The sequence below is a fragment of the Rhincodon typus genome, chromosome 13, assembly GCF_021869965.1.
Source record: "Rhincodon typus isolate 14 chromosome 13, sRhiTyp1.1, whole genome shotgun sequence".
Lineage (NCBI taxonomy): Eukaryota > Metazoa > Chordata > Chondrichthyes > Orectolobiformes > Rhincodontidae > Rhincodon > Rhincodon typus.
Window position 1 is genome coordinate 46,882,779 of NC_063344.1, and position 27,046 is coordinate 46,909,824.

General features: G+C 40.4%; 1 protein-coding gene across 3 annotated transcripts in view; it reads left to right on the top strand.

The window, feature by feature from the left end:
* Positions 1 to 27,046, top strand: part of ift80 (intraflagellar transport 80 homolog (Chlamydomonas)) — a 164,202-nt gene that overhangs the window by 91,522 nt on the left and 45,634 nt on the right. For 2 of the 3 annotated variants that reach the window (XM_048604261.1, XM_048604260.1), the window contains 5 exons: positions 7,141 to 7,320; positions 9,621 to 9,739; positions 10,085 to 10,159; positions 13,760 to 13,923; positions 20,319 to 20,383. In XM_048604261.1, coding sequence (XP_048460218.1) covers positions 7,141 to 7,320; positions 9,621 to 9,739; positions 10,085 to 10,159; positions 13,760 to 13,923; positions 20,319 to 20,383 — 603 coding nt within the window. Of the gene's footprint in view, positions 1 to 6,625; positions 6,730 to 7,140; positions 7,321 to 9,620; positions 9,740 to 10,084; positions 10,160 to 13,759; positions 13,924 to 20,318; positions 20,384 to 27,046 lie in introns of those variants that run through there. The other variant, XM_048604262.1, reaches the window with a different exon arrangement.

Here is a 27,046-nt window from a genome sequence, read left to right on the forward strand (position 1 = left end):
CAGGAACAGGCCCTTCGACCCACCAACCTGCACCGATTCCTAGTCCTTATTTAGATGCTCTGCTTGTTGCTCATACGCGGTTTCTGTCCTTCCTTTCGCTTCCCATTCATGTGTCTACCAAGATACGCCATAAATGTTGCTAATGTGCCTGTTTCCACCACCTCCACTGGCAGTATGTTCCAGGCATCTACCACCAACTGTAAAAAAAATTTCCCTGCACATCTCCCCTAAACTTTCTCCCTCTCACCTTGGACCTGTGCCCTCTTGTAGTTGACCATTTCATCCTGGGAAGAAGCCTCTGACTATCCACCCTATTTATTCCTCTCAATTTTGTAAACCTCTATCAGGTCACCCCTCAGCCTCCACCTTTCCAATGAAAATAATCTGAGTTTGAATGATGAATGGCCAAGCAGGCTCGAAGAGTTGACTGACCTACTCCTGCTCCTTTTTTCTGTTTCTAGATTTTTAAAATTTTGTATTCATTGAAGAAATAATTTAATCTTTAATTATTACCCATATATCATGAGTATGAAAATTGCATGCCTAAGATGTTCCTTCTACTTTTTCTGTGCTATGGTAGTTTGTCAAACCTGTATATCCATTCAAGCATGCATCATAATGCTCTGTTTTTTTTATTGCTTTTAACATAAAGTAAGTTGTATGATGAATGTGACATTTATTTTTAATGGTGCTACATTTGTTGTTCGACTTGTGAGTTTTATATTTGCGTTATTTGTTTCTTGATTTTTATTTCATGTTTACTTTTTACTCACTTTCATAGACCAAGCCCTAGCTTTATAATTTGCTGAACTGTCCCAGTTAAAAAAGATTACCATGATGCAATGCATAAATCTAAGTACCACAGAATGATACAGTGTATGTCTGTAATTCCAGTGCCGTGTTGCCAGTTTTGCTATCATTAAAAAAAAAACAAGCACTGAAGAAAGAATCCATTCTAAATGTATGTCTAGTGGAGTAGCAGCAAATCAAAGATTGTACAGTATTTTCACACTGATATTACTCTTTCCTAATGTTGAATGAGGAGCGTAACACTTAACAATAAATTAATTTCATGTTTTAATAGATGTTTTAACTTCTAGTTAGTTTTAAAAGTTAATGTGACTATGTGTGATACAAATAGTTACAAATCAAGTACAGAATTAAGTGATTTTGAATACAAGTTGCCAAAGACCATTCTTTTAACTGCTAAAATTTGTCTGTAGGTTGAAGATATGTGTTTTGAACAATACTTTAGGGAGAGAAAATATACAAAATGTTTTACTGTTCAGGCAAATAACAGGTTGAGGAGATCTATAGAAGCAGGGTGAGGAATGCCAAGATACTGATAAGGGCTGCAAAACAAGATCACTGAAAAAGCACAGCTAGAAACATAAAGCAGACCACAAATAATTCTTTGTATATGGAAGGAGTAAAGAAAACATGCAAAGGGAAATTAACCAGCCAAAAATGAAAAAGGGAAAGTAATATCTGAAAAAAGTGAAGTTGCTGAGGTACTTCTCCTATTAAATAATGCTCACCAAAGACACGAGGGAAAAAATGCCATGTTTGAAAGTTAAAGGGAAACAGGATTTTCTTCCATTACTGGCTTCCCCTGATAATAACTGATATTGTCTCTTCAGTCTCCAAACTTCCTTCTGCCTATGCTGCTTCAGCTTCCTTGCTAAACCACTGTTAAAATGAAATTGAAGTGCTATTGTCATGATATTCACCCAATTGAAATAAATGTATGAGGCTTCTGATTATTTTATATTTTTTAATCAACCTAGTCAGAGATGTAATTACATACCTCTGGAGCACATGGGACTGGTGGTACATTATGCACTTGCCAACTTCTTTTGGTTCCAGTCAGAAATAGCCAGTATGGTGTTTGTGGGTAGAAGAATGCTGCCACCGAAGCTCTTTCCTTGAGTATATCCAAGGATCTAGTTGATTATGAGCCTTAACAGGAAGAGGATCTTGTTTTAACAAGTTGTTATTTATTGCATGATAATAACTAGGTAGAAGTTACATTAGTTCATTAGACATTGTTACTAAGACTCTGAGGCGACGTGTGGATATAAGTGTTTATCCCATGAGATCCTAAGATGTTCTGCCTTATCCTTACTGAAGCCAATCGTTGTCAGATTGGTTGGAGCTCAGTACAGTCTCTAACATTAACCTTCTCAGAACCATAATCTTACACAACAAGCAGAATCTGATAAGGCAAGTAACCTGCTTGTTTTTAACTGCCAACCCACTAGGTTTTTATAAGGTGAAAAAGCGTAAAATTTTTACTCATGTCAATAGGATCTCCCATATCATTCACTCACAGCAAAAACAGGACCAAAAATACGAAAACTCATTTTTTTCCACTCTGTAAAGCTGTTTTTTTCTCCTGCAGTTAAAATCCAACCTTGTTGCTTGTAGTGATGTACATCCTTATCTAATATTTTTCCCTCCCATTTATTCATACACGGATTGAGGGCATCGCTGGCTAGGCAGCATTTATTGCCTATCCCTAATTGCCCAGAGGGCAGTTAAAGGTCAACCACATTGCTGTAGGTCTGGAGTCACATGTAGGCCAGACCAGGTAAGGATGGCAGGCAGTTTCCTTCCCTAAAAGACATTAGTGAACCAGATGGGTTTTTCCAACAATGGACAATGAATTCCCGGTCATCATTAGGTTCTTAATTCCAGATATTTATTGAATTCAAATTCCACCATCTACCATAGTGGGATTTGAACCCAGGTCTCCAGAATGTTATCTGGGTCTCTGGATTAAAAGTCCAGCAATAATACCACTAGGCCATCGTCTCCTCTATCTCACAGAGACAATTCTAGGTTTGGATAAATTAGACAGGTTTAACTTTAGGTTATTGTCCATGATATAGATACATTCAGAGAAACTAACATGTTACATCTGTTCTTAGCATCATAATTACAAAGTATTGTAGCATAAATTATAATAAGGAATTATTTTACTTGATCATAAACTATAGTTCTTAAAGTGTTGTTCAAGAAACACACCGCAGAGAAAATATGTATAATAGACATCTGCTAAAGTACTTTTAATGGAGGAAACCATATCCAGTTGAATAGACTGCCAAACAACCACAGTTATTAGAAGGATTCCACAATTATTGATGCTTTAGAAATACGTCTTCATTCATTAATTTATTAAGGATAGTATTTTGGAAGCTTTCTCCTGTCCACAACAACGTTATTTTGACTATACAAATAGCCTGTGGCAGAGAAAGAGTTAAGTTTAAAATCTCCCAGAAGCTGAGTAGCCGCCAGCCACCTACATATGTACAGTGCTGATTCCCTTAGTCAAAGGTCATCAGATAAATGTTAGCTGTATTTGTGGTGTAAGAGTACATGGAGGCATAGAGAAATGTAGACAACAGAAAACTACTGTTTCATTCCCTCAGACCAGCTTTTAAGATGGCCTAAAGGAACTCAATTTGTTCAAAAAGTTTCAGAAAAGTTCAGATGCCTCATTAATGAAGGTCAAAGATCATAACTGTTGATTGTGCAGTAACATAGCACAGTACAGTGTTCTTTTTGTGTGAGAGTGCAAGGATACATTTGATTGTGGGTTAGATAAGTTATTGACTAAATTATATGCAAAAATTGAAATTATAGTAAGGACATTACAGCAGGAGATGACGCATCAACATAATACATTGCGCGTGATTGTTCATATCTTCTGATGGGAAGATAGCTATTGCAACAACAGTAATGTCAGGACCTTGCAGACATCCCGATGTTGTTGACCCCGTGGATATTTTCCTTGAAGTTGAACCTTCCAATGGTCAATTATAAGCACCTGGAAGCCTCCAATAAAGTCCCCAAACCTGATTCAGATTCGGACGCTTCGGAGCCTTTCCAGCTTTCCAACTGACTTAGTCAGTCATCCAAAAACAGTTAGAGGGATTATACGACCTATAACTTGTGGGTAGCTATTAAACTGACTCCCCTAACTCATTACTGACTATCCCCTCCCCAAATCCCCAAGGGAAACCAATCCCCTATCTCTGATCCACCCGCCAATATCTCACGACCAACACCACCCACCCCCCATCCCCTGACACTCCCAAAAATATGTTTGTAGTTTCAACACCATGCCACACTACTGCTAGCTGGTTAGATCCTGGCCTAGACTGCACTGCCTCAGCTGGGTAAGCTTCCTAGCCTCAAAGATCATACAGTTCTCTAGACAACTCCTTCAAAGATAAGCATTTGTTTCTGTCTTATTTGGGTCAGAAATAGAAATTCTGATCCCAGTCAGAAGATGTGAGTTAATAATAGTTATTACATTATTCCACTTCTTGTATAATATTGGCTTCTATCACTGCTACTTATCAAACTGATATTCCAAATATCTCTCAACTAAAAATAAATGCATTTGAACTATATAAAAACAAAAAGTGTTTTGGAGTAATTTAGCAGATCTGGCAGCATCTGTGGAGAGAGAAGCAGAGTTAGTGTTTCAAGTTCTTGATTATCAAGGGGATGAAAGATTGTCGGGGATCCTAGAATCCCTATAGTGTGGAAACAGACCATTCGGCGCAACAAGTCCATACTGACTCTTAGAAGAGCATCCCACCCCTCTACCTTATTCCTGTAATCCTTCATTTCCCATGGCTAATCCATCTAACCTACACATCGCTTGACACTATGGGCAATTTAGCATTGCCAATCTACCTAACCTGTGCATCTTTGGACTGTGGGAGGAAACCAAAGCACCCAGAGGGGACCCATACAGACATGGGAAGAATGTACAAACTTCATGCAGGCAATCACCCAAGGCTGGAATTGAAACAAGGTCCCTGGCACTGTGAGGCAGCAGTGTGAGCCACTGAGCTGCAGGAATATAGAGTTGAGGTTAAAATCAGATCAGCCTGATCTTACTGAATAGTGGAGCAGGCTCAAAAGTCTGAGTGGCCTACTTTTGTAACTTGTTTGTATATTCATGTATCCAGTATGATTCTCTTCAGAACAGGACTAAAAATGTTAACTGTTTCTTTCTCCACAGATGCTGCCAGATATGCTGAGTCCCTCCAACATTTTCTGTTTTTATTTCAGATTTCCAGCATCCATGGTATTTTGCTTTTATCCATTAAAAGTAAACTAGGGGATTTAAAAAGATGGTTTAAATGACTGGCTATTTCTAACAATTGCACTGTTTAATATAACATTAAATCTGGTAAATTAACAATTAACAGAAACTTCTATAAATGTAAGAATAAATTGTAGTTGCAAGACTGTACACTGAGGAAGGGAGTAATCCTATTTATGCTACACTTAACAGAGTCGACTTGTTTAGAAAATCTATAGTTTGAGGAATATGCATTAATAGGCTCACCTGAACGAGCATTTAATTTTTGCTGTAAGAGTAAACATACTGTCAAATCTTTTTGTTTTGCACTCATCAGGACAGAAACAAGAATACCAGATTTTAAAGGCAACAACAATTTATATTGTATGAGAAAAGAAATTTGTCGTCCTGATGATGATGATGATGAGTGCACAATAAAAAGGCTTCAATAGCATGCCTCTTTTTGAAGCAATATTCAAATTCTATGCTGATCAACTGTATGAGCACTAAATTGTTAATAAGTGTTTTCAATACAAAAAGTAGATGCCATGAAAAAATAGGAAAGGATTTTATGTGGTAAAAGGAAACTGCTCACAATGTCAGCTGGCATTGGGGCTTGCAAGGGAATTTGAATGATCAGTCAGGTGGTGGAAACATAGTCAATGGAGCAGGATGGAAGTTTGACAGACAGGAATTTAGAGGGCATGACAGAAGAGAAATGAAGGAAAGTAACAGGATTAGGGTGTCCTGTTGAATATTGGTGCCACAGTACATTGCGAGTAGATATCGTCTAGAAACTTGATCAAGTGGATGGCCTTTGTTGCGCTCGCCACACAGTATGTTTAGCCCATATATCCCGCAAAAGACTGTGAATCGACTCTTAATAGCAATATGAAATGATCTTTATTGGTTATAACACAATTAATACTATACCAAGGTTTATGCTACAAACTAACCATTAATAAGATAAATCTGAAAATTAATATTGTAAATCTAAGTCAGTATCTTGTACTTTAACTTAACTTGGAATGATCAAACACCACCGCACTAGACCTTGGCCTTAATCCACGTGGTGATGGTCATCTGGTCTTCCTCTTCTTATGGTAGTTGCTCTTGAGTTACCACTCCTGAGGGTACTGTTGCGGTGATTCTTATCCTTGGAAGCTTCCACACCCCTTTGGGAGGATCTTTGATTTCCACCAACAGGTCGATCAGGAATTGATTACCCTGATTGATCAGATCCAATCAGGCAGTACCATGCGGATAGTGGGGTGGTCTTTGGTCCTCCATTTCTGAAAGTGTCAGGGGCATGTAAATCAGGTAGGCTTCCCAGATAAGAGTGTGAGGTGTCCCTTTGTTCCGGAAACAGCTCGATATTTCCTATTATCCTGGTAAACAGGCTTAGTCAATTGTGTATTGTGCTGTCTGTAGCTGCAGCCTGCCTGTCTGGGTCTGCAGCTTGTTTATTTCAGTATCTTTCCGCAGATACTTTGGCCAATGCTTGTCCTTGATTTCCCAGCGTGCCTGGTGTGTTATCTGATTCTGCCATTTTGAGTGGCCTGCCCAGCTACATCTTGTCCCTGATGATGCTGAGCTTTCTGAATGTTGTTGGGGTTGCATCCATCCAGGTAAATGGCAAGTATTTCTGACTTTAGTCTGTTATCTTGTTAGCCTTGAAGTGTCAAGATGTGAACCACCCATTGGTCAGTATCCAAGCTCTACTTTATCCTTGTTGCCAAAATATTGGTATGAGTGGTCCAATGAAGCTTCTAGGTAGCTATTATCTCTGAGACGTAGATTTTTTGCGACTTACTCAAGACAGGGCTGTTCAAGATCATGGGGAGATAGCTGAGCCTTGTCTTGCTCAATATGGTTATGATGTCACTCTTAGGTGGAACAAATATCGCCTGACACTATTTGTGACACTTATTATTAATATGTTGTTATCTTTTTGTAAATAAGGTATCAATTACGTACCCAAGCAATTGATTTTCCCTGAAACATTTAAAATAAAATGTAATATGGTTTTATTGTTACAGTGGTCTTATGCACTTGAAAAGCCAAACACAGGAAGTGTGTTCAACATTGCTTGGTCGGTTGATGGCACTCAAATAGCTGGAGCTTGTGGTAACGGCCATGTGATCTTTGCCCATATCATAGAACAGCATTGGGAATGGAAGAACTTTGAAATCACATTGACCAAACGAAGATCTATGCAGGTATAGTTTCTTGAAAATCAAATCCAGTGGGACTAAATAATGAAAGGGATTTTTTTGATTTTCAGAGAAATGAATGAATTATACTTAAGGGAAAGGCTTGATTTCTTGTCAGTATTGTGGGGGCAATCTTCTTGTACTTTAAAAGCTTTGATTGAAAGGGTCCAATTACATGTGTGGTCATTGTGATCCTTGTTTTCCAAATGTTTAATCAATTAAGGGCCATATTTCTGTTCTCAATATTTGTTTAAGAACTTTTTTTACAATGGTATAAAATTGTTTTGCATTCTTTTTATGATTTTTATATAATAGGAAGAGAAAAATTACAAAGAAAAATCATTTTCATACGTTTTGCACACAATAACTTTGAAATGTTGCTCAGGGGAACCTTTCATTCCAATGTGTGTAAAATCTCTTCCCAGTGGCTAATACCCGGAGGTGCTGACAGTAAGATAGCTTTCCATTACTGTTTACTTACAGTTTTACTTATGTTGGTGAAGTGCACCTTGGCACTTTCTCCTATTTCTCCTTTTAAAATGTTAAAACCAAGAATTTTAAGTTTCAATAATAACATTCAAAAGAGAGTTAGACAAATATTTGAAAATAATTAGAGGCCTATGGGGAAAGAAAGGGGGTGAGTTTAATTATACAGCTCGACCAAAGAAATGCTATCAGAAATGCATGACGAGCCAAATGGTCTCCCTTTGTAGTGTATGCAAGGCCCTGATTCCAGTTATTAATTTTTAATTCTGCAGAGCTCAGATTTGATTGCAGTTATTTAGACATAATTTACAAGGGTTTGATGAAGTGACGTGAGAGGAGGCTCACATGGAGCATAAACACCAGCATAGGAGCAGAGGGCTTATGGTCTCTGTTGCATATTTTATGTCATTCTGCCTATCATTCCATGATTTAATAAATTGTGAAATGAAATTAACAATATATAACAATAGGTTTGAGGTTGGCACAGTGGCTCAGTGGTTAGCACTGCTGCCTTACATTGCCAGGGACCTGGGTTCCATTCTCGCCTGGGGTGATTGTCTCTGTGGAGTTTGTGCATTCTTTGTGGGTTTCCTCCAAGTGCTCCGGTTTCCTCCCACCTTCCAAAGATGTGCAGTTTAGGTGGATTGGCCACGCTAAATTGCCCATAGTATCCAAGGATGTGCTAGCTAGCTAGATTAGCCATGGAAAATGCAGGCTTACAGGGATAGAGTAGCAGGGTCGGTCTGGGTGGGATGCTGTTCAGAGGGTCAGTGTGGCCTGAGTGGTCTGATTCCACACTGTACGATTCTGCAATTCTATAATAGCCCTTCATGGCACTTGGAATATTGCTAATCAACACATGAACAGGCTAATCTATGGATTTTCTCCCTAGATTCAAAAGGAGTTAAAAAAACATCTATTGGCTAGGTATTACATCATTCTCACTGATAAATTGCAGTCCAGCAATTTTGGCTGCCACAGAAATAAAGGAACAAATCAGAAATGTAGCTGGATCCATGTTTCTGGCTATTCCCTGTAACTGATTTCACTTGACTAATTTGCTAAGAAAGAGACCCACTGAAAAATACATCTGCATGAAGAGAGAAAGCCATATGTATGGCCTGGAGTTGTCAATGAGACAGATTCTATGATATAAATGTTTAAAACATAAAATATTTTTGAAGTTAATAGTTACTGTATGGATGTAAATAAATTGTTCTTCAGAGATTTGCCTCTGCAGCTAACAGAAGTGGTCACAAGAGTGTCTATTCTACAGCCAATTTAAAGTTGTGGAAAAGTCAACAAAAAGGAAATATTTTTGTGTGGTCATGCTACATCCGGCAGTCATTTTAATCACACTCATCTTGATAAAAAAAAGTCACAAATTACTAAGTATGTGCATTCATCAAAATCAAATAAAAATGTTGATCAGTCACAAATTAACCATGTAATGCTTAATTTAGCTGAAATTGACTACAGCTTCTATGGTGTCACAGACTCCTTCCAATTCTATTTCAATCTCGTGACATTATCATCTTACAATGCCATTTGTAAGTCATTCTAATAATTCACTGATTTCTAATTTGATTTTGGTTTTGTCAGAGACATATGTGAAACAAAGAAGAATGTGCTGAAACATAGGAAAAAGAGTATGCCTTATATATTTCAATTTGATTGTGGCTCTCTGTTAACCTTAGGCATTATAGAAAGAGTTATTATTTTAGTTTTTGCAAACACATCCCTTGAAGAACAATATCTTGTAAATAAAAAATTGGAAAATATGCTTTTAAGTAATTAATTTGGATTGTGTTTTCTAACAGGTGCGAAATGTGTTGAATGATGCACTAGATGTTTTAGAATTCCGTGATCGGATAATAAAGGCCTCATTATCCCATGGTCATTTGGTTGTTGTGACTTCACTGCAGTGTTACGTGTATAGGTTAGTAAAATCTTTTCTTTGAAAATATGCAGCATCCTTTGGCAAATATGTTTTGGATATCTTGTCAATTTCATTTCTCTTACAGTAAATTTATATCTTAGTGATTCTATTATATGATAATAATGCAAAGAAGATGTGTAAAAATATACTTTCATAGAATCAGAGTTATTTTTGGCTCCATTCCTCTTGAGAAAACAACATGTTAAGCCAAATCTTTTAAAGTGAGTTTAACATTAGTTTGATATATGTTATGTATTAAATGAGTTACACATTCTGGTTTCTTTCATCTCAAAAATGTATAAATTTATATAGCATGCATTCTCTGTTTATTGTCTTTTATTTCAGTACAAAGAATTGGAATACTCCACTGATATTTGACTTAAAAGAAGGTACTGTTAGTTTAATTCTACAGGCAGAGAGGTAAGAGATTAGCATATAATATATATTCTTAATTAAATATAACTTCCACATACATAAGCAGAATTTTTATTTGTAGTTTGAATCTCAGTCAATTATGTGAAATTACTCTTCAGAACACAGAAAAATGCAATTACTATAATGCAAGCAATTAGCTAAACATTGAAAAATATTTTGCCATTAATGTGTTAAATATTACAGAAATTATTTCGAAAAGTTTCTAATTCTAGCACCTAAAATGTACAGGTAGAGTCTTACATTTATGTCATCTCTTAACATTTGATTTATGATTCAAGAGTATGATATTTGGTGTTATGTTCTCTCAGAATATTTGTAAGGTAACTGTTTGCTGCACAGTTTGAATTACAGACAATGCATTTCTTAGTTCAATGCAACTTTGGGAAAGAACTGCAAACATCTTGATTAGGAGCATGTCCTAATAAAGGTTAACTTTTCCCATTTACAGTTAAAATGTGGTGGCATCAACTGTGCCGTGGCCCAAGACAAGTTATCTTGTCTTGGGCTTTCAACTCACAAACTACGAGATGTTGCATGTTTTACTCGCTGAACCTTGTGGTGAGTGAGGTGGACATGCTTGTTGCCACCGGCACCTTTCAGCTTTCTCACCTCTGTCACCATATTTAAAGCCCAGCTGCACACCACTTCAGATACTGTAATCTAGGAATAACCCCTCATACTGTAGTGGTTATGCCTAAACTTTGAAAATATGACATAAAGGAAAACAAGATCATTCCCTGATTCCTGGAGAATGATGCTGTCTCAGTGGGAGGAACTTCCAGGATTTTGATCCAGCGACACTGCAGAAATGGTGATACATTTTCAAGACTGGATGATGAGTAGCTTGGAGGGAAACCTCCAGGTGGTAGTGTTCCAATGAGAAATTGATGTTCCCCAGTCCGATTACATTCTGTGTCATTGCTACCTTGAGTGCTCAACATGTAGGAATACTGATTCATTAGCTGAGGGTGCGTGTGGTACATGATAATCAGCAGGAGATTTTCTTCTCCATGTTTGACCTGATACCATGAGACTACAAGGTCTGCAGTCAATGTTGAGGAGTTCAAAGCACTCCCTTCTTGTCTATAAACCTCAGTTCAATCTGTCCTATTGGTGGGACATGATGCACCCAGGAATGGTGACGGTGTTGTCTTAAGACATGGTCTGTGGGGTATGATGCCATGAGTATGACTATACCAGGCTGTATGTGAACAGCCTGAAACTCAGAAAGACAACTTTCCCAATTATTGCACTAGCACCCAGATGTTGGTCAGGAGGACACGGCAGGATGAACAGGGCTGAATCTACTGTTGCCATTTCCAGTGCCTAGTTCATTGTTAGGTGTCCCATCCATTTTCTTTTCTTTATTTGAAGCTTTTTAGTGGTTTGCTACAACTGAGTGGCTTGCTAAACCAATTCAAAACCATTCAAGAGTCAGCCACATTGTTGTTGGTCTTGAGTCACGTGCAGGCCAGGCCAAATCAGGTAAGGGTGGCAGATTTTCTTCCCTAAAGGGCATTTATGAACCAGGTGGTCTTTATGACAACCCACAATCATTAGACTTTTAATTCCAGATGTAATTGAATTCCAATCCCATCATCTGCCATGGTAGGATTCAAACCCAGGCACCTGGAACATTTCCTTGATCTCTGGAGTGCTAATTCAGCGACAATAAAACTACACCATTCCCTCCATCCTTCACATTCCTTTTTGTGTTGCCATCCTAGGGGCCCCAATCACCTTTTAGTCCACCCAGTTTTGCTTGAGCCCCTGCACATAACAATCAATATGCCCTCATTACCTCCAGAGCTCAAAACTCTGGAGATCCCTATTCCTTTGTTGGCAGTAAACCGTCCCATGTGAGTTCCAAGTAATCATGACCTGCTTCAAACCCAACTTCAAGAGCTCCCAGAACCCTCTCATTCACTGTGAGGTCCCATCTTAGCAAATGCATCGGCTCCTGTCACAGTGTCCATCCCCTCAATGACAAGTACAAAAAAGCCCATCGCAGACTTGGGAATGCTTTCCTCAGAATTCCATCGATTGGTAACTGATATTATAAACCCCCACGGCTGACCACAGTCCACCCCCGACTGATGTCTCAGCAGCACCCCACTTAAAATACATGTAGTCCCCAAACTGCTTGCACTTGACCTGGAGGACTGACTGTAATCCAATTCCCAGACTGTAAGGACACAGATCCTCGAACTCTGGTAGAATAAAGTGCCTGACTGTTGGTGACCAACCTCTGGACTGTAATCAGACAACTGCAACCCCCTTCACCTCCTCCTAACCACTCTTCCCATATGACTTTCACGCATTACTATTGGCCTGTAGCACATGCAATGTATTTGGCAAGTGAGTCGCTGGCACCTGCTGTAGCTGCGATGTTGACGTTGCACAGCGTCATACGTCAAAATGTTGACCCCTTTTCTGACTGACATGTTTGCTGTTCTATGGTCCCCACTGTCACAAGGTGCCTGCCTCTCCTTCTGCACTGAAAAACACCCTAAATGGCAGAGGCTGCCAACCTGAAACTCAGCACACAAAACCTTGAGTCATTAAGTAAAACGCCATGTCACCTGCAAAAGTTAAATGCCTCCAAGTAAGAGCTAAAGTCGATTTGCACTAAAAAGCAAAAATGCGTACCTCCATGTCAGCACAGAACCATCCTGTCTGGATCCATGAGCTGTCCCTAAGCGCAAAATAACCTGACAAAAGCCTGCAAATCTTAGGTCTGTCTCACCTCCAAAGTAGACAATTGAAGCCCTGAAATGGTGGATGAGTAAAACTGAGAACAAGCTTGATTCTGTTGTGAGGCTAGTGCTTTACTGGTGCTGATTTACATGGATGAAGGGTTGAGGAGAGTAGTAGCCATGCATTGTGCAGGGATCTTGTGCTGAAGAAGCTGTTCCACGTAGAGAAGGTTGAAGTCTGGCACAGACATTCCACGAGCTGCAATGGACAATGAGAGACACGTCGGCAGGTACTCACTCTGATTTACCTGCTGAGTTTTAGTACTGTTAAGGTTCTTGTGGAAGAAAGGAGAATTGGAAATGCAACATTAAGGTGATGAGTTGAGGCACAAATAAGATGCAGATACATGGAAATAATCCTGTCGCTTAAGGATGGGATTCTAAGCATGGCATTTAAGGCTTGAGGGGAAAATCAAACATGTTGTTTTTGTTATTGAAAGTAAGATATTTTCATTCTTACCCCATTTCGTCACCTCCCCTGCAATGCCTCACTGCACCAGGGTGTGGAAATTTCTACCCTGAGAATCTAATAAGAAAGCAGCTTACAAAATGGTAGAATTAATAAATCATTTTTTAAAAGCTTAATTGTGGCATGTTGTAACTCATTAGTACTAATTTATAGTTTGACTGAAAACATCAATTAGTTGTTACTTTTCAAAATGCCCAAAGCTTCTGTAACTTTATTTATCATGTTTGATTCAGAGGTGAAAATGAAAATAAAGAATGAAAATTGTTCTATACTTCTGTATATTTAACGTTAAAAAAAATTTAAATAACTCTGATTGCTTTCACTAACCTCTTCACTGATAGTGTGCATTTATTTATTCAGACATTTTCTGCTGCTTGACGGAGCGGGAATTTATTTGTATTCGTATGAGGGTCGCCTTATTTCTTCTCCAAAGTTCCCAGGGATGAGAACGGACATACTGAGCTCACAGACCGTTTCACTCAGCAATGATACAATTGCAGTGAGAGATAAGGCTGATGATAAAGGTATTATGGAAAAGATCTCATTTTGGCAAAGAAAATACCTACTTACCAGATTTCATTATTGTTTAACACAAACATAATGCATTGCACGGTATTAGTCCTTTATGCAACACATGTATATGCAAAATGTTGTCCCATCCTTAATGCACACACCCTAAATTATACAATCCTAAGGAATCTCTAAATATTCTATAGTTACTGTAGTCAACATATATTTTTGTGCAAAGTCAAAACTTTTCAATTGAATATTGTAGAACATGGAATTTTTCTTTCCTCTTTGAAACCCTCTGTGCCATTGGGCAGCACAATGGCTCAGTGATTAGCACTGTTGTCTCACAATGCCAGGGATCCAGGTTCAATTCCAGCCTTGGGTGACTGTCTGGAGTTTGCACATTCTCACCGTATTTGAGGGTTTCCTCTGGGTGCTCCGGTTTCTTCCCACTGTCCAGCAGTGTGTGGCTTAGGTGGATTGGCCATGCTAAATTGCCCATCATGTCCATGGATGTGCAGACTAGGTGGATTAGCCATAGTAAATGTGGGGTTGCGGGGATAGGGTAGGGGTGGGTGTGGAAGGGAGGCTTTTTGGGGGGCCAGTGTGGATTCAATGGGTTGAATGGCCTGCTTCCACACTGCCAGGCATTCTATGAGTTAGAATAATATCTTTACCTCCTTTATTTTGTGTGATATTAAGCCTAATTATAATCAATCGAGTTATTTTGAGTATTTCTTTAACCACTCTGCATTTAATGTTTTCCTTGTCACTGGGGCTTCAGCTAGCATGATTCAAGCTCTGCAATTACCCTTCCTTCATTTTAGCAACTATTTTAGAGAATGCAACTATGCCCAGAAATACCCTTTTCTTTACTAAGATTATAAATATACAAGAATATTCTCCTTTACAGGTCAGAGGAACAAATCGATCAGTTAAGATGCATAACCAGGCACCTATGCTGGCAAAGTATACTAAAGAGTGAAACTATATAAAAACCGAAAGAATTGCAGATGCTGTAAATCAGGAACAAAAACAGAAGTTGCTGGAAAAGCTCAGCAGGTCTGGCAGCATCTGTGAGGAAAAAATCAGAGGTAACATTTCAGAACTGAGGAAGGGTCACCGGATCCGAAACGTTAACTCTGATTTTCTCTTCACAGATGCTGCCAGACCTGCTGAACTTTTTCAGCAACTTCTTTTTTTGTTCCTGATTTACAGCATCCGTAGTTCTTTTGATTTTTATTTAGGCCATTTTGTTCCTTGAGCCTGTTGTGCCATTCAGTAAGATAATAGCTTATCTGATCTTGGCCTTTACATCCATTTTCCTGTCTTTGCCACATTAATCTTGACTCTCGTGTAATTAATAAAAGAATTACCTAATTTGGCCTTGAATGTATGTAATATTTGAGCGTACAGTGCTCCTTAGGGTAGAGAATTCCAAACATTTGTGAACATCCAAAAAGATATTCCTCCATATCTGCTCCAAGTGTTGTTCACTGCTTGACCCAGGGACCTGTCCTCCATTCTTTTAAATGGAAATGTCAAGAACCCCCCACCTCCAATTCCCAACACTCCTGGAATTAGGACAGCATCAGGTTAAGCCCAGAACAAAACTCACTCTATCCTTTTAAAACAGAAAAGTAAAAGTTTCCCCGACTTATGAACCAATATGAAACTGCAGTGGCTCTGGACAGAGAAAAACAACAAATAAGAAAACTAAAATGGCTTTTCTCGACTCTGCCATCAAAAATTGTGAAGGAGTCAAGGAAATAAAAGGTTTCTTGTATTATTATATCAAAGTGACTTTGCCAGTTTCTAAGGCTACTCTGGTGATGGAAGATTTATCCCCAAATGACTTTTAAAGAGTAACTGAGGTTAGGCTGATTAAATTGGCTTAGAAGTTATGGTTAGAGTTAAAAGTGTGGCCTAAGAAAGCACACGTAATTGAAATAATAGCACAATATTTGAAATTGAAAGAACAGCAATGCAAAGCACATAGTGAGACAGTTGAGTTAGCAAGCATTCAATTATACAGATAAAGCAGCTAAAAACAGAAAAGGAAGTGGAAATATAAAAAAAAAACTTGAACTTGAGAAAAAAGGAGAATGAGCATTTTAGGGCTCGGAGAAAGTAAGGGAAAGAGCATTTTAGATAAAAACCTCTTACTTTGGGGAACATTCTTACAAGGGATGACATAATTTTAATACAAAACCCAGCAGGGCGCTGTTTAAATTTTGCAAACCCTTACAAAATCTGTGAAAGGGGCACTGAGGCATTTTTCATTTATTTTGAAGTTAGCTAAGATGTTGAGGTGGCCAAAAGAAAACTAGTCAATGCTCATACAAAGCAGGCTGATGGGAAGAGTGCATTAAGTTTTATTCCATGCTTTCTGAGCAAGTTTCTGTAGATTATCAGGTGTCGACCAAGCCTATTCTTGGTACATTGCATGAATTTGTCCTGATACTTAAGGGCAGAAATTTCAGAATATCAGGAAGCAATCTGTGCAAACTTGTAAAGAGTTTGAGAGGGTAAAATAACTTGGGGTGTTGGATACGGGCATTAAAAGTAGTGACTAAATATGATACCCTTTGGGAAGTAATTCTCTTGGAAAAAATTAAAAATTCAGTTCCTTCATACGGAGGGCGCTCACATAGAAAACCTGAAGCTTGTGACATCAAGGTAGGCAGCTGAGATGACTGACAATTAAGATCTGATCCACAAATCCAAAACTATTTTTCTGCACAAACCTCAGAAGTTTAGAAGGTAAAACAAAGGGAAGAAGTCAGGGTTGGGAAGGGACAACTGGGAAAGCCAGAGAATCTCCTCCTCAGGCCAAACGGAAAGTGCTGAGGGTGGAAGTGATAGCTGATGGCCCACGTTTTTCTATTGTTACAAGACACCTTAATGCAGATTTCTGGAAGTTTTGGGGTAGATCTGGAGGGGTACTAAAGGTCAGTTAGTTCAAATGGCTAGATGGCTAGTTGGTAATGCAGAGTGACGCCAGCAGCGTGTATTCAGTTCCTACATTGGCTAAGGCTACCATGAAAGACTCCTTCTCAGCCTGAGGCATGGTGACTCTCAGGTTAAACCACCACCAGTCATCTCTATTGAATGAGAGAACAGCCCTATGGTCTGGTAAGACTATGATGACTTTACCTTACCTTTACTCCCAGGGAATAATTTGCCAGGATTGAAGGTTGCAGCTTCTCCAGTAATAACGGTAAGGCGAAGTGAAGGAAACCGAGAATTTACAGGAAAGGGTTCCTGGGATTTTTTCTTCATGTGCAGTGATGCAAGCAGTGGCTAAATAAAGCCTATCATTACAGATCAGATTGGTTCCAAAGCCAGATATTTGGTTATCTGAAACTTTCTTTGGGGATTTAGATAATCCAAAGGAAGAGCTTAATAAGCCTTCTTTGACAAGGATCAGCAAGCGGTCCAGAATTATGTAAAGTATCCCAATTGAGTCAAACTGAAGTTGAAACAAAAAGCATTCCAGAATGTTGCTACATGAGAAATGGGACTTTGACGAGAAAGTGGAGACCTCCTCACAGACCAGTGAATAAAGAATTGATAGTGGTTCACCAGATCATGGTATCACCCAAATATCACTAAAAAATATTAAAATATTTTAAGATTGTTGGAAGCTGCAGTGTAAATCAGGTTACAGGAAGAAGCCTTGACTGAAAGTGCAATAGACCAGGTTGTAGCTCTGAAATTCTTATGGGTGGACATGTGGGTGCATAAAGGACCCAAGCATTTATAAGTTAACATTTTTACTGGCCGTGTCTTTACAAAGACATGGTGCAGTTTTATAAAACATGCCACACGTGCCAGGTGATGGGAAAACCATGTCAAACAGTCAAACTGTCCCGTTTAATTCCCATACCAGTTTTTGAGGAACCATTTAGTAGGGTATTGGTGGATTTTGTTGGATCTTTAACAAACCAGGACACCATTATATCTTTGCTATCACGGATATGGCTCTTCAATTCCCAAGTGCCATACTTTTAAGTACTATCACTATTGATGTAGTGGGATGGAACTTAACCCAGTTTTTCACTGCATAGTTTGAATGGAAATCTGGTCAGATCAAGATTTCAATATCATGTCTAATACTTTTCAGGAAGTTATGAGTAGTCTGGATATAACATAGTTAAAGTCTTCAACATACTGCCCACAGACACGAGGAATTTTAGAAAGATACCATCAAACCTTCAAGATAATGGAAAGAATATGAATATTTCCATTATTGGAATAAAGGACTTGAAGTTATTTTGTCTGCCACTAGAGATTTACCTAATGAGTCCTTTTGAATTAGTTTGTGACCATGAAACAAGAAGAACCACCAAAACTAATCAAAGAAAAGTTTTTAGAACTGAAGGATGAGTTGTTCATGTTAAATTATGTATGTCTTTGAGGAGTAGTTGACAGCAGCTTGCAAAGTAGCTCAAGAAAAACCTTAGAGCATCGCAACAGTCATGAAACAATGAGCCAACGAGCTTGCTAAATCTTGAACATTCAATCAGGGGATGAGGTTTTATATTACTGACTTTAAAAGGGAACAGTTGAAGTGAAAAGGATTGGTAAAGTAAATTATTTAATTTACAACCTCAATCTCTAGAAAGAGAATGCAAGAATAGATTAGAGAAACTGGGATTGTTTTTCTTGGATAAGCAAAGGTTAAGAGGGGATTAGATAGAGGAATGCAAAATCATGAAGAAGTTGACAAGAAAGAACTATTCCCATTGATGAAAGGTCTGAGGGCAAGAGGGCATTTTAAGATAGTTGGCAAAAGAAGCAATGGAGACAGGAGGAAAATCTTTTTTGGGCGGCATGTATTTGGGATGTAGAACACAGTGCCTGAGAATGTGGTAGGGCAGGTTGAATCAAGGCATTCAAAGAGAAATTGGATTGTCATCTGAAAAATGCTTAAGGCTATGGGAGAAGACAGGAGAATAGCAAGACAAATTGTTCCTTTGGAAAAGTAGCATGGACATAGTGGGCCGAATGGCCTTCTTTACATCATATCCAGTACTGTGATTCTTGTTTACTATGTTTTAAATAGTTTATGACAGAATCTTCATGGAATGAATTGAGCTCCATTTTCTTTGAATTTTGCTGTGGCTGAAGCTAGTGGGGGTAATAGCATGTCAGTTGTTAAAGTTCATGGTAATGGTTTATGAAAATCACTTGTGAAAATCTCAGGGAAGATAGATGAAGGGCTGATTTCAACTGCCATCAGAGAACAGGTGTGCAATTAAGACATTTCTGATTCTGTTGGATACGACAAAAAAAATTCCTGGGCTATTGTTGGAGAAGCTTCCGATGGACACTAATTCAAATGACTGGCACGTGCATCATTCAGGCTCTGGCCACTTTTACCTCAAAATTGTCATCAGGGTCCTATGCACACCAGTGAACTTGGATATGTTCCATCTTTTGAGGTTTCAGCTGCTTCATGTGGTATCAGAAGTTCCCAGGCAAACAAGGCATCAGTGTCGATCAATAAGCCCAGACCACAAGCTAGCGCCAATTTCATATGTGCACCTGTGCCTTTTCAACATCGGCTTTTCAGCCATTAAAAGAATTGCAGCAGATGATCGCAACTAACCTCCCCAAAGTTCTAAGACTGCATTTCCCATTATCTGTCATCTGTGGCATGATGCCAGTCAGCTCACCACCTGATTCAGGTTGGTGTCTAGGATACCCTGGTGTAGGTCATTTGTAAAATTGTGAAATTTGGGATTGGATTAGGAGTGGTGCAGCAAAGGTCACTGGACCAATTTATTAATGAGTCTTGTGATCTTTGGTGGGGAAAGTATTATATGTGCATGGAGGCTATTTTTCAGTACTTCACACACAGAGCTTCTCTGTCCGCATAATTATTAACTACAAGTAAATACTCTAGAGAAGGTGAAAAGCAATATAACAGAAAAAGAAAAATTAGCAACATGTATGTGTTCATAGAGTTTTATTTGTTTCATGTTATGGCCTGCACTGACTCTTATGCAGTTTATTTCACCAGTTCAATCAAAGAATATTTTCTATTTCTTTAGATGAATGCGAAATGTAAAATTTATGAAGTTTATTTGTTTTGTGAGTTATGAGATCTTTTTGTTAAGTATTCCATTATGTAACAAAAATAAAATATGCTAGAAATACTCAGAAGATCTGACAGCATTGGTGAAAAGAGAAAAAAGACTTAATATTCATGTCAATGATCTTAAGGAACATAGACATCTAACAATTTATGAACAAGTGAAAAGGTGTTGGGAGGGCTTGGGGGTAACAAAATGGAAAGTTTCTTCCAGTATATATCCTGTAATATATTTATAGTATATAATATATTTATCCTTGCAAGTGTATTAATTTATTTATTGCCATATATTTTGTGATCTTGTTTCAGTAATTTATCTTATTGATGCAATCTCTGGAAAGCCCCTTGGTGATGGAAAACCTCTTGTTCACAAGGTATTTTGTTGTGACAAATAGAAATCGATCTCCCAGACTTTATTTTCACTATATTGTTCTGTTTTGTTCACGTAAAATTGGCATTGTACCAAGATACACTGTTCAACAAACAAGTGTCAATAGGTTAGTGAGGAACAAAGTATCATTGATGCATACAATGGTGTAACTTTACAGAATATATCTACAATGAAACAAAGGACACGGGAGAAGAAGCCTTTTGGCTTTTCAAGACTGTTCCTTCATTCAATAAAATCTTGGTTGATCTCGTTGTACTGTCACATCCACTTTCTGGTTTGCCACCTATAATCCTTGACTCTCTTGTCTATCAAAAATCTCTCAAATTGTGCCTTTATTGCTTTTAGTGAAGAGCTTTGAGAGAAAAAAAATCTTCTCATCTTCATCTTAAAAGGGTGATCTTTTATTCATAAGTTGTATCCCCTAGTTGTAGGCTTCCCCACAAAGGAAAATATGCTCCAGGATTTTCCATTTTCATCAGTGGTCTCCCTCACTTGCTGAAAAGTTGGCGAGACATCTGACCTGTCATTTCAAAGTAAGATCCTCCATAGCTTCCTCCAATCAGGCAGTTTGTAGGGCAGCAACAGGTCTTTCTCTGAAATGAATTCTCTGGAAATTGAAATGCTAGCCTATGAGAACCAGCAGCTCATGTGCTCGTAAACCATAAAAGTCATGGTTACTGCTGGGGAAGAATTACTGGCATGAGGACAAGGTACCAACTAAATGCTTTTTGGCTGAATTGGGATTGGGGAACGTGAGGAGAGAAGGGTAAGAGGGGTTGGATGCAAGTGCAAAGGAGTTCAACAACCACCCACTTGGTCTATGTCCAATCCCTCAATCATGCACAAATCAGTGCAGATCAATGGAACTCCTATTAGCCATCTCCATTGTCCTATTAATGGTGGCAAGCTGGCTGTTTTTTCTACCAGCCCAGTCAGTTGGTAGCTGTAGTGTCTCTGTGTAAATACACCTACAGTGCTGTTAGGTCTGGAGTTCCAGTATTTTGACCCAGGTTCAATGAAGGAACGATGATATGTTTCCCAGTCAGGATAGTGTATCACTTGGAGGTAAATTTGCAGGTTGTTGTGTTCCCATGTCTTTCTATCTTGTCCAGCTAGATGGTAAGGTTGTGGGGTTGGTTGTTGTTGTCTAAAGAGCCTTAGTAGTTAAAGCAGTACATTTAATAGATAGTACATCCTGCTGGCATTTTACAACGGTAGTGGGGGGGGGGAATTAAATATCGAAAGTGGTGGATAGGGTGCCAATCAAGAGGGCTGCTTTGTCCTAAATAGTGTAAAGCTTCTTGAGTGTTTTTACAGTTGCACTCTTCCAAGCAGATGGAACATATTCCATCACATTCTTGACTTTTAATTGTCTTCTTTTGAAACTATAAGGGCCATTCAATTTGCACCTGGAAAACCAATCTGCATTTTTAAGTAACATGTAAGACATTTTGACCTGAATTCTTACTTTCAAGTCAAGAGCAATGCATTGGAAAAATCACCAGCTCCACAAGCCTGACAAACAAGAAAGTGGCCCAGTTGGTTGAATTTTCTTTCTGGGATGGTGGGGGTGTTTAATGGAATTAGACTGGAAGAATTCAGAGACAACCACTGAGGCTACTGGTTGTGGAGATGCCCTGTGGGAAAGGCCTGCCTTGGTGATTTGGTTGCACAATCAAGCCATCCACCACAAATCCTATCAGACAGACTTCAGACATATGTCTACAGGCAGATGAAATGGAAAGTGTTGGTAATTTTTAGTACTGCAGGCAGTTTTTCCAAAAAAACAAAACCAACAAATTCAAATGCCTTGAAAGCTTTCAGAGTTCCCTTGAGATCTTAACAGTTCCAAAGTGCTTGGTAATTCTAATGAGTGTATCTAGTTTTTATGTATTCAAGCGTATGAATTAGAAGGAGGTATGAACCACTTGGACCCTTAGCTTGCTCCGCCGTAACATCATGCCCAATCTGATTGCACGACATTCTCAATAGCCTTTCACTATCTTGCTTATGCAGAATCAATTTATCTCTGCCTTAAAAATATTCAAAGACTCTGTTTCCACCACCTTTTGAGGAAGAGAGTTCCAAACACTCATGGTGCTGTGTGAGAAAATAAAATTCTTGTCATCTCTGTCTTAAATGAGCATTCCCTTAGTTTTAAACAGTCTCTGTTAATTCTAGATTTTCCTACAAGAAGAAACATCCTTTCAACATCTACCCTGTCAGGACCAATAAGGATCTTATATGTTTCAATCAAGTCAACTCTTACTCTCCACCAGGTACAGGTCTGATCTGGTCCTCATAAGACAAGCCATCCATTCCAGATATAAGTTTAGTAAACCTTCCCTGAATTGCTTTCAATGTTTTTTCATCCCTCCTTAAATAGGGAGACCAATACAATGTACAGTACTCCAAATATGGTGTCACCAAAACTCTATATAACTGAAGCAAAACCCCCCCAATTTTCATATTCAATTCCAATCACATTTGACATTGACATTCAGTTGAGTTTCCTAAATTGCTTTGTGTACCTGCTCACTAACCTTTTGCGATTTGTGCATTAGTATACCCAGATTCTTTTATATATCACAGCTCTGCAATCTCTCATCATTTAAATATGCTTTCACTTATTCTTCCTGCGGAAATGGATAATTTCAGGTGTTCCCATAGTATACTATTTTTGACAGATCTCTGCCTATTCCCTTAATTTAACAATATTCCTTTGTATCTTCCTTAGGCCCTCTTCTCAAGTTACTTTCTCATCTATATTTGCATCGTCCGTAAATTTAGCAACCATATTGTCAGTCTCTTCATCAAAATTGGTTTTAAAAATTGTTAACAGTTGAGGCCACAGTACTGATTTATATAGCACACCACACATTACATCTGCAATAAAGCAACTGAAGATGCTGGAGTGCTGAAAAAAAAAGGCAAAACTCAGCAGTCAGCCAGCATTTGTGGGGAAAAGCAGAGTTAATGTTTCAAATCTGGTGATTCTTTGCCCAGATCTTGCTTAGCAGAAGATGAAACGTTGATGTTTGAAAACAGAAGTTGCTGGAAAAGGACGTTGGATGTTGAACAGTTTTTCCACCGCCTCCGCCTCTGTGATTACTTCTTTAATCGTGAGCCTAACCCCCCCTCTAATGACCCCTTCTCCTGCCTCCAACACACCCCCTCCTCCTGGACACCACCCCAAGGCCTCCTACCCTCCCTCAACCTCTTCATCTCCAACTACCGTCGAGACATCAATTGCCTCAACCTCTCCACCCCTCTCACCCACTCCAACCTCTCCCCCACAGAACGGGCAGCCCTCTGCTCCCTCCGCTCCAATCCCAAGCTCACTGTAAAACCCGCGGACAAGGGAGGCGCAGTTGTAGTATGGCGCACTGACCTCTACATCGCCGAGGCCAGACGCCAGCTCTCTGACACCTCCTCCTACCGCCCACTTGATCATGATCCCACCCCTGACCACCAAACCGTCATCTCCCAGACCATCCACAACCTCATCACTTCAGGTGACCTCCCTCATCGTTCCCCAACCCCGCACCGCCCGTTTCTATCTCCTTCCCAAAATCCACAATCTGACTGCCCTGGTCGACCCATTGTCTCTGCCTGCTCCTGCCGCACCAAACTCATCTCCACTTATCTCGACTCCATTTTCTCCCGCTTGGTCGAGGAACTCCCCACCTACGTCCATGACATCACCCACGTCCTCCACCTCCTCCAAAACTTCCGATTCCCTGGTCCCCAGCACTTCATCTTTACCATGGACATCCAGTCCCTATACACCTGCATTCCCCATGCAGATGGCCTAAAGGCCCTCCGCTTCTTCCTGTCCCACAGGCCCAACCAGTCCCCCTCCACTGACACCCTCATCCGCTTAGCCAAACTCGTCCTCACCCTTAACAACTTCTCCTTCAATTCCTCCTACTTCCTACAGACAAAGGGGGTGGCCATGGGTACCCGCATGGGCCCAAGCTATGCCTGCCTCTTTGTAGGATACGTGGAACAATCCCTCTTCCAAAGCTACACTGGCCCTATCCCCCACCTCTTCCTACGTTACATTGATGACTGTATCGGCGCCGCCTCGTGCTCCCACAAGGAGCTTGAACAGTTCATCCACTTCACTAACACCTTCCACCCCAACCTTAAGTTCACCTGGACCATCTCTGATACCTCTCTCTCCTTCCTGGACCTCTCTGTCTCCATCTCTGGCATCCACCTGGAAACCGATATCCATTTCAAGCCTACCGACTCCCACAGCTACCTAGAATACACCTCCTCTCACCCATCTTCCTGCAAAGATGCCATCCCCTATTCCCAATTCCTTCGCCTCCGCTGCATCTGCTCTCAAGATGAGGCATTCCACTCCCAGACACCCCAGGTGTCCTCGTTTTTCAAGGACCGCAACTTCCCCTCCACAGTGGTTGAAAACGTCTCGACCGTGTCTCTCGCATTTCCTGCAACTCATCCCTCACACCCCCTACCCGCAAAAGCAACCAAAAAAGAATCCCCCTCGTCCTCACGTACCACCCCACCAACCTCCGAATGCAACGCATCATCCTCCGACACTTCCGCCATCTGCAATCCGACCCCACTACCAAAGACATTTTTCCCTCCCCACCCTTATCTACTTTCCGGAGGGACCACTCTCTCCGTGACTCCCTTGTCCGCTCCATACTCCCCACCAGCCCCACCATCCCCGGCACTTTTCCCTGCAACCGCAGGAAGTGCTACACCTGCCCCTACACCTCCCCCCTCACCCCCATCCCAGGCCCCAAGAAGACCTTCCACATCAAACAGGTATTCACCTGCACATCTGCTAATGTGGTATACTGTATCCGCTGTTCCCATTGTGGCCTCCTCTACATCGGGGAAACCAAGCGGGGACCACTTTGTGGAACACCTGCGCTCGGTTTACAACAAACAACTGGACCTCCCAGTCGCGAACGATTTCAACTCCCCCTCACACTCCTCAGACGACATGTCCATCCTGGGCCTCCTGCAGTGCCACAACGATGCCACCCAAAGGCTGCAGGAACAGCATCTCAAATTTCGCTTGGGAACCCTGCAGCCCAAGGGTATCAATGTGGACTTCACAAGCTTCAAAATCTCCCCTCCCCCGACTGCATCCCAAAACCAGCCCAGCTCGTCCCCGCCACCCTAACCATTCCTCCCACCTCAAGCCCCACCCCCATCTCCTACCCACTAATCTCATCCCGCCTCCTTGACCTGTCCGTCCTCCCTGGACCAACCTATCGCCTCCCTAACTCCCGACCTACACTCACCTTTACTAGCTCCAACCCCACCTCTTTGACCTGTCTGTCTCCTCTCCACCTATCTTCTCCTTTATCCATTTTCTATCCGCCTCCCCCTCTCTCCCTATTTATTTCAGAATCCCCTTCCCCTCCCCCATTTCTGAAGAAGGGTCTCGACCCGAGCTTTCCTGCTCCTCTGATGCTGCTTGGCCTGCTGTGTTCATCCAGCTCTACACCTTGTTATCTTGCTGGAAAAGCTCAGCAGGTCTGACAGCCTCTGTGAAGAAAAAATTAGAGTTAATGTTTTGGGTTCAGTGACCCTTCCTCAGAACTGATGGTAGCTGGGAAAATGTCGGTTTATGTGCAGAAGATAGGGAGGGGGATGGGGTAGGGAGTAAACGATAGGATAAGGGATAGAGCCCAAAGAGAGAGAAGGGTACATGGAAAGACAAAGGAGTTAATAATGAATAAAAACCAAAAGAACTGCGGATGCTGTAAATCAGGAACAAGAACAAAGTTGCTGGAAAAGCTCAGCAGGTCTGGCAGCATCTGTGAAGGAGAAAACAGAGTTAACGTTTCGGGTCCGGTGACCCTTCCTCAGAACTGATAGTGGCTGGGAAAACGTCAGTTTATATGCAGAAAATAGGGAGGTGGGTGGGGTAGGGAGTAAATGATAGGATAGAGCCCGAAGAGAGAGAAAGACAGTTGGACAGACAAAGGAGTTGCTAACGATCAGTCTGGGACAGTGAATAGTTGTTAATGGGGACTGTTAGTAACTAACAACAGGAGGTGTGTAATGACAGGCTATGTGGTAAGAAAGCCTGGTGTGTGGGGTGGGGGGGCTGGGACATGGGAGAGTTTAGGCCCTAAAATTATTGAACTCAATATTGAGTCCAGAGGGCTGTAGGGTCCCCAAGCAGAAAATGAGGTGTTGTTCTTCTAGCTTGCGCTGAGCAAGCTGTTTTTTGTTGTTGCAGTTGATAATGATCTGGCTATAAGGGTGAATAGTTGTTAATGGGACTGTTAGTGACTAACAACAGGTAGTGTGTAATGGCAGGCTATGTGATAACAAGGCCTGGTGTGTCGGGTAGGGGGCTAGGACAGTGGAGAGTTTAGGCCCTAAAATTATTGGAACTCAGTATTGAGCCCAGAGGCTGCAGGGTCCCCAAGCAGAAAATGAGGTGTTGTTCTTCCAGCTTGTGCTGAGCTTCGCTAGAACACTACAGCAAGCCTGAAACAGAGATGTTGGCCAGGGAACAGGGTGGTGTGTTAAAGCGGCAGGCAACTGGAAGCTCAGGGTCTTTTTTTGTGAGCAGAACGTAGATGTTCTGTGAAGCGGTCACCCAGTGTACGCTTTGTTTCCCCAATGTAGAGGAGATCACATTGTG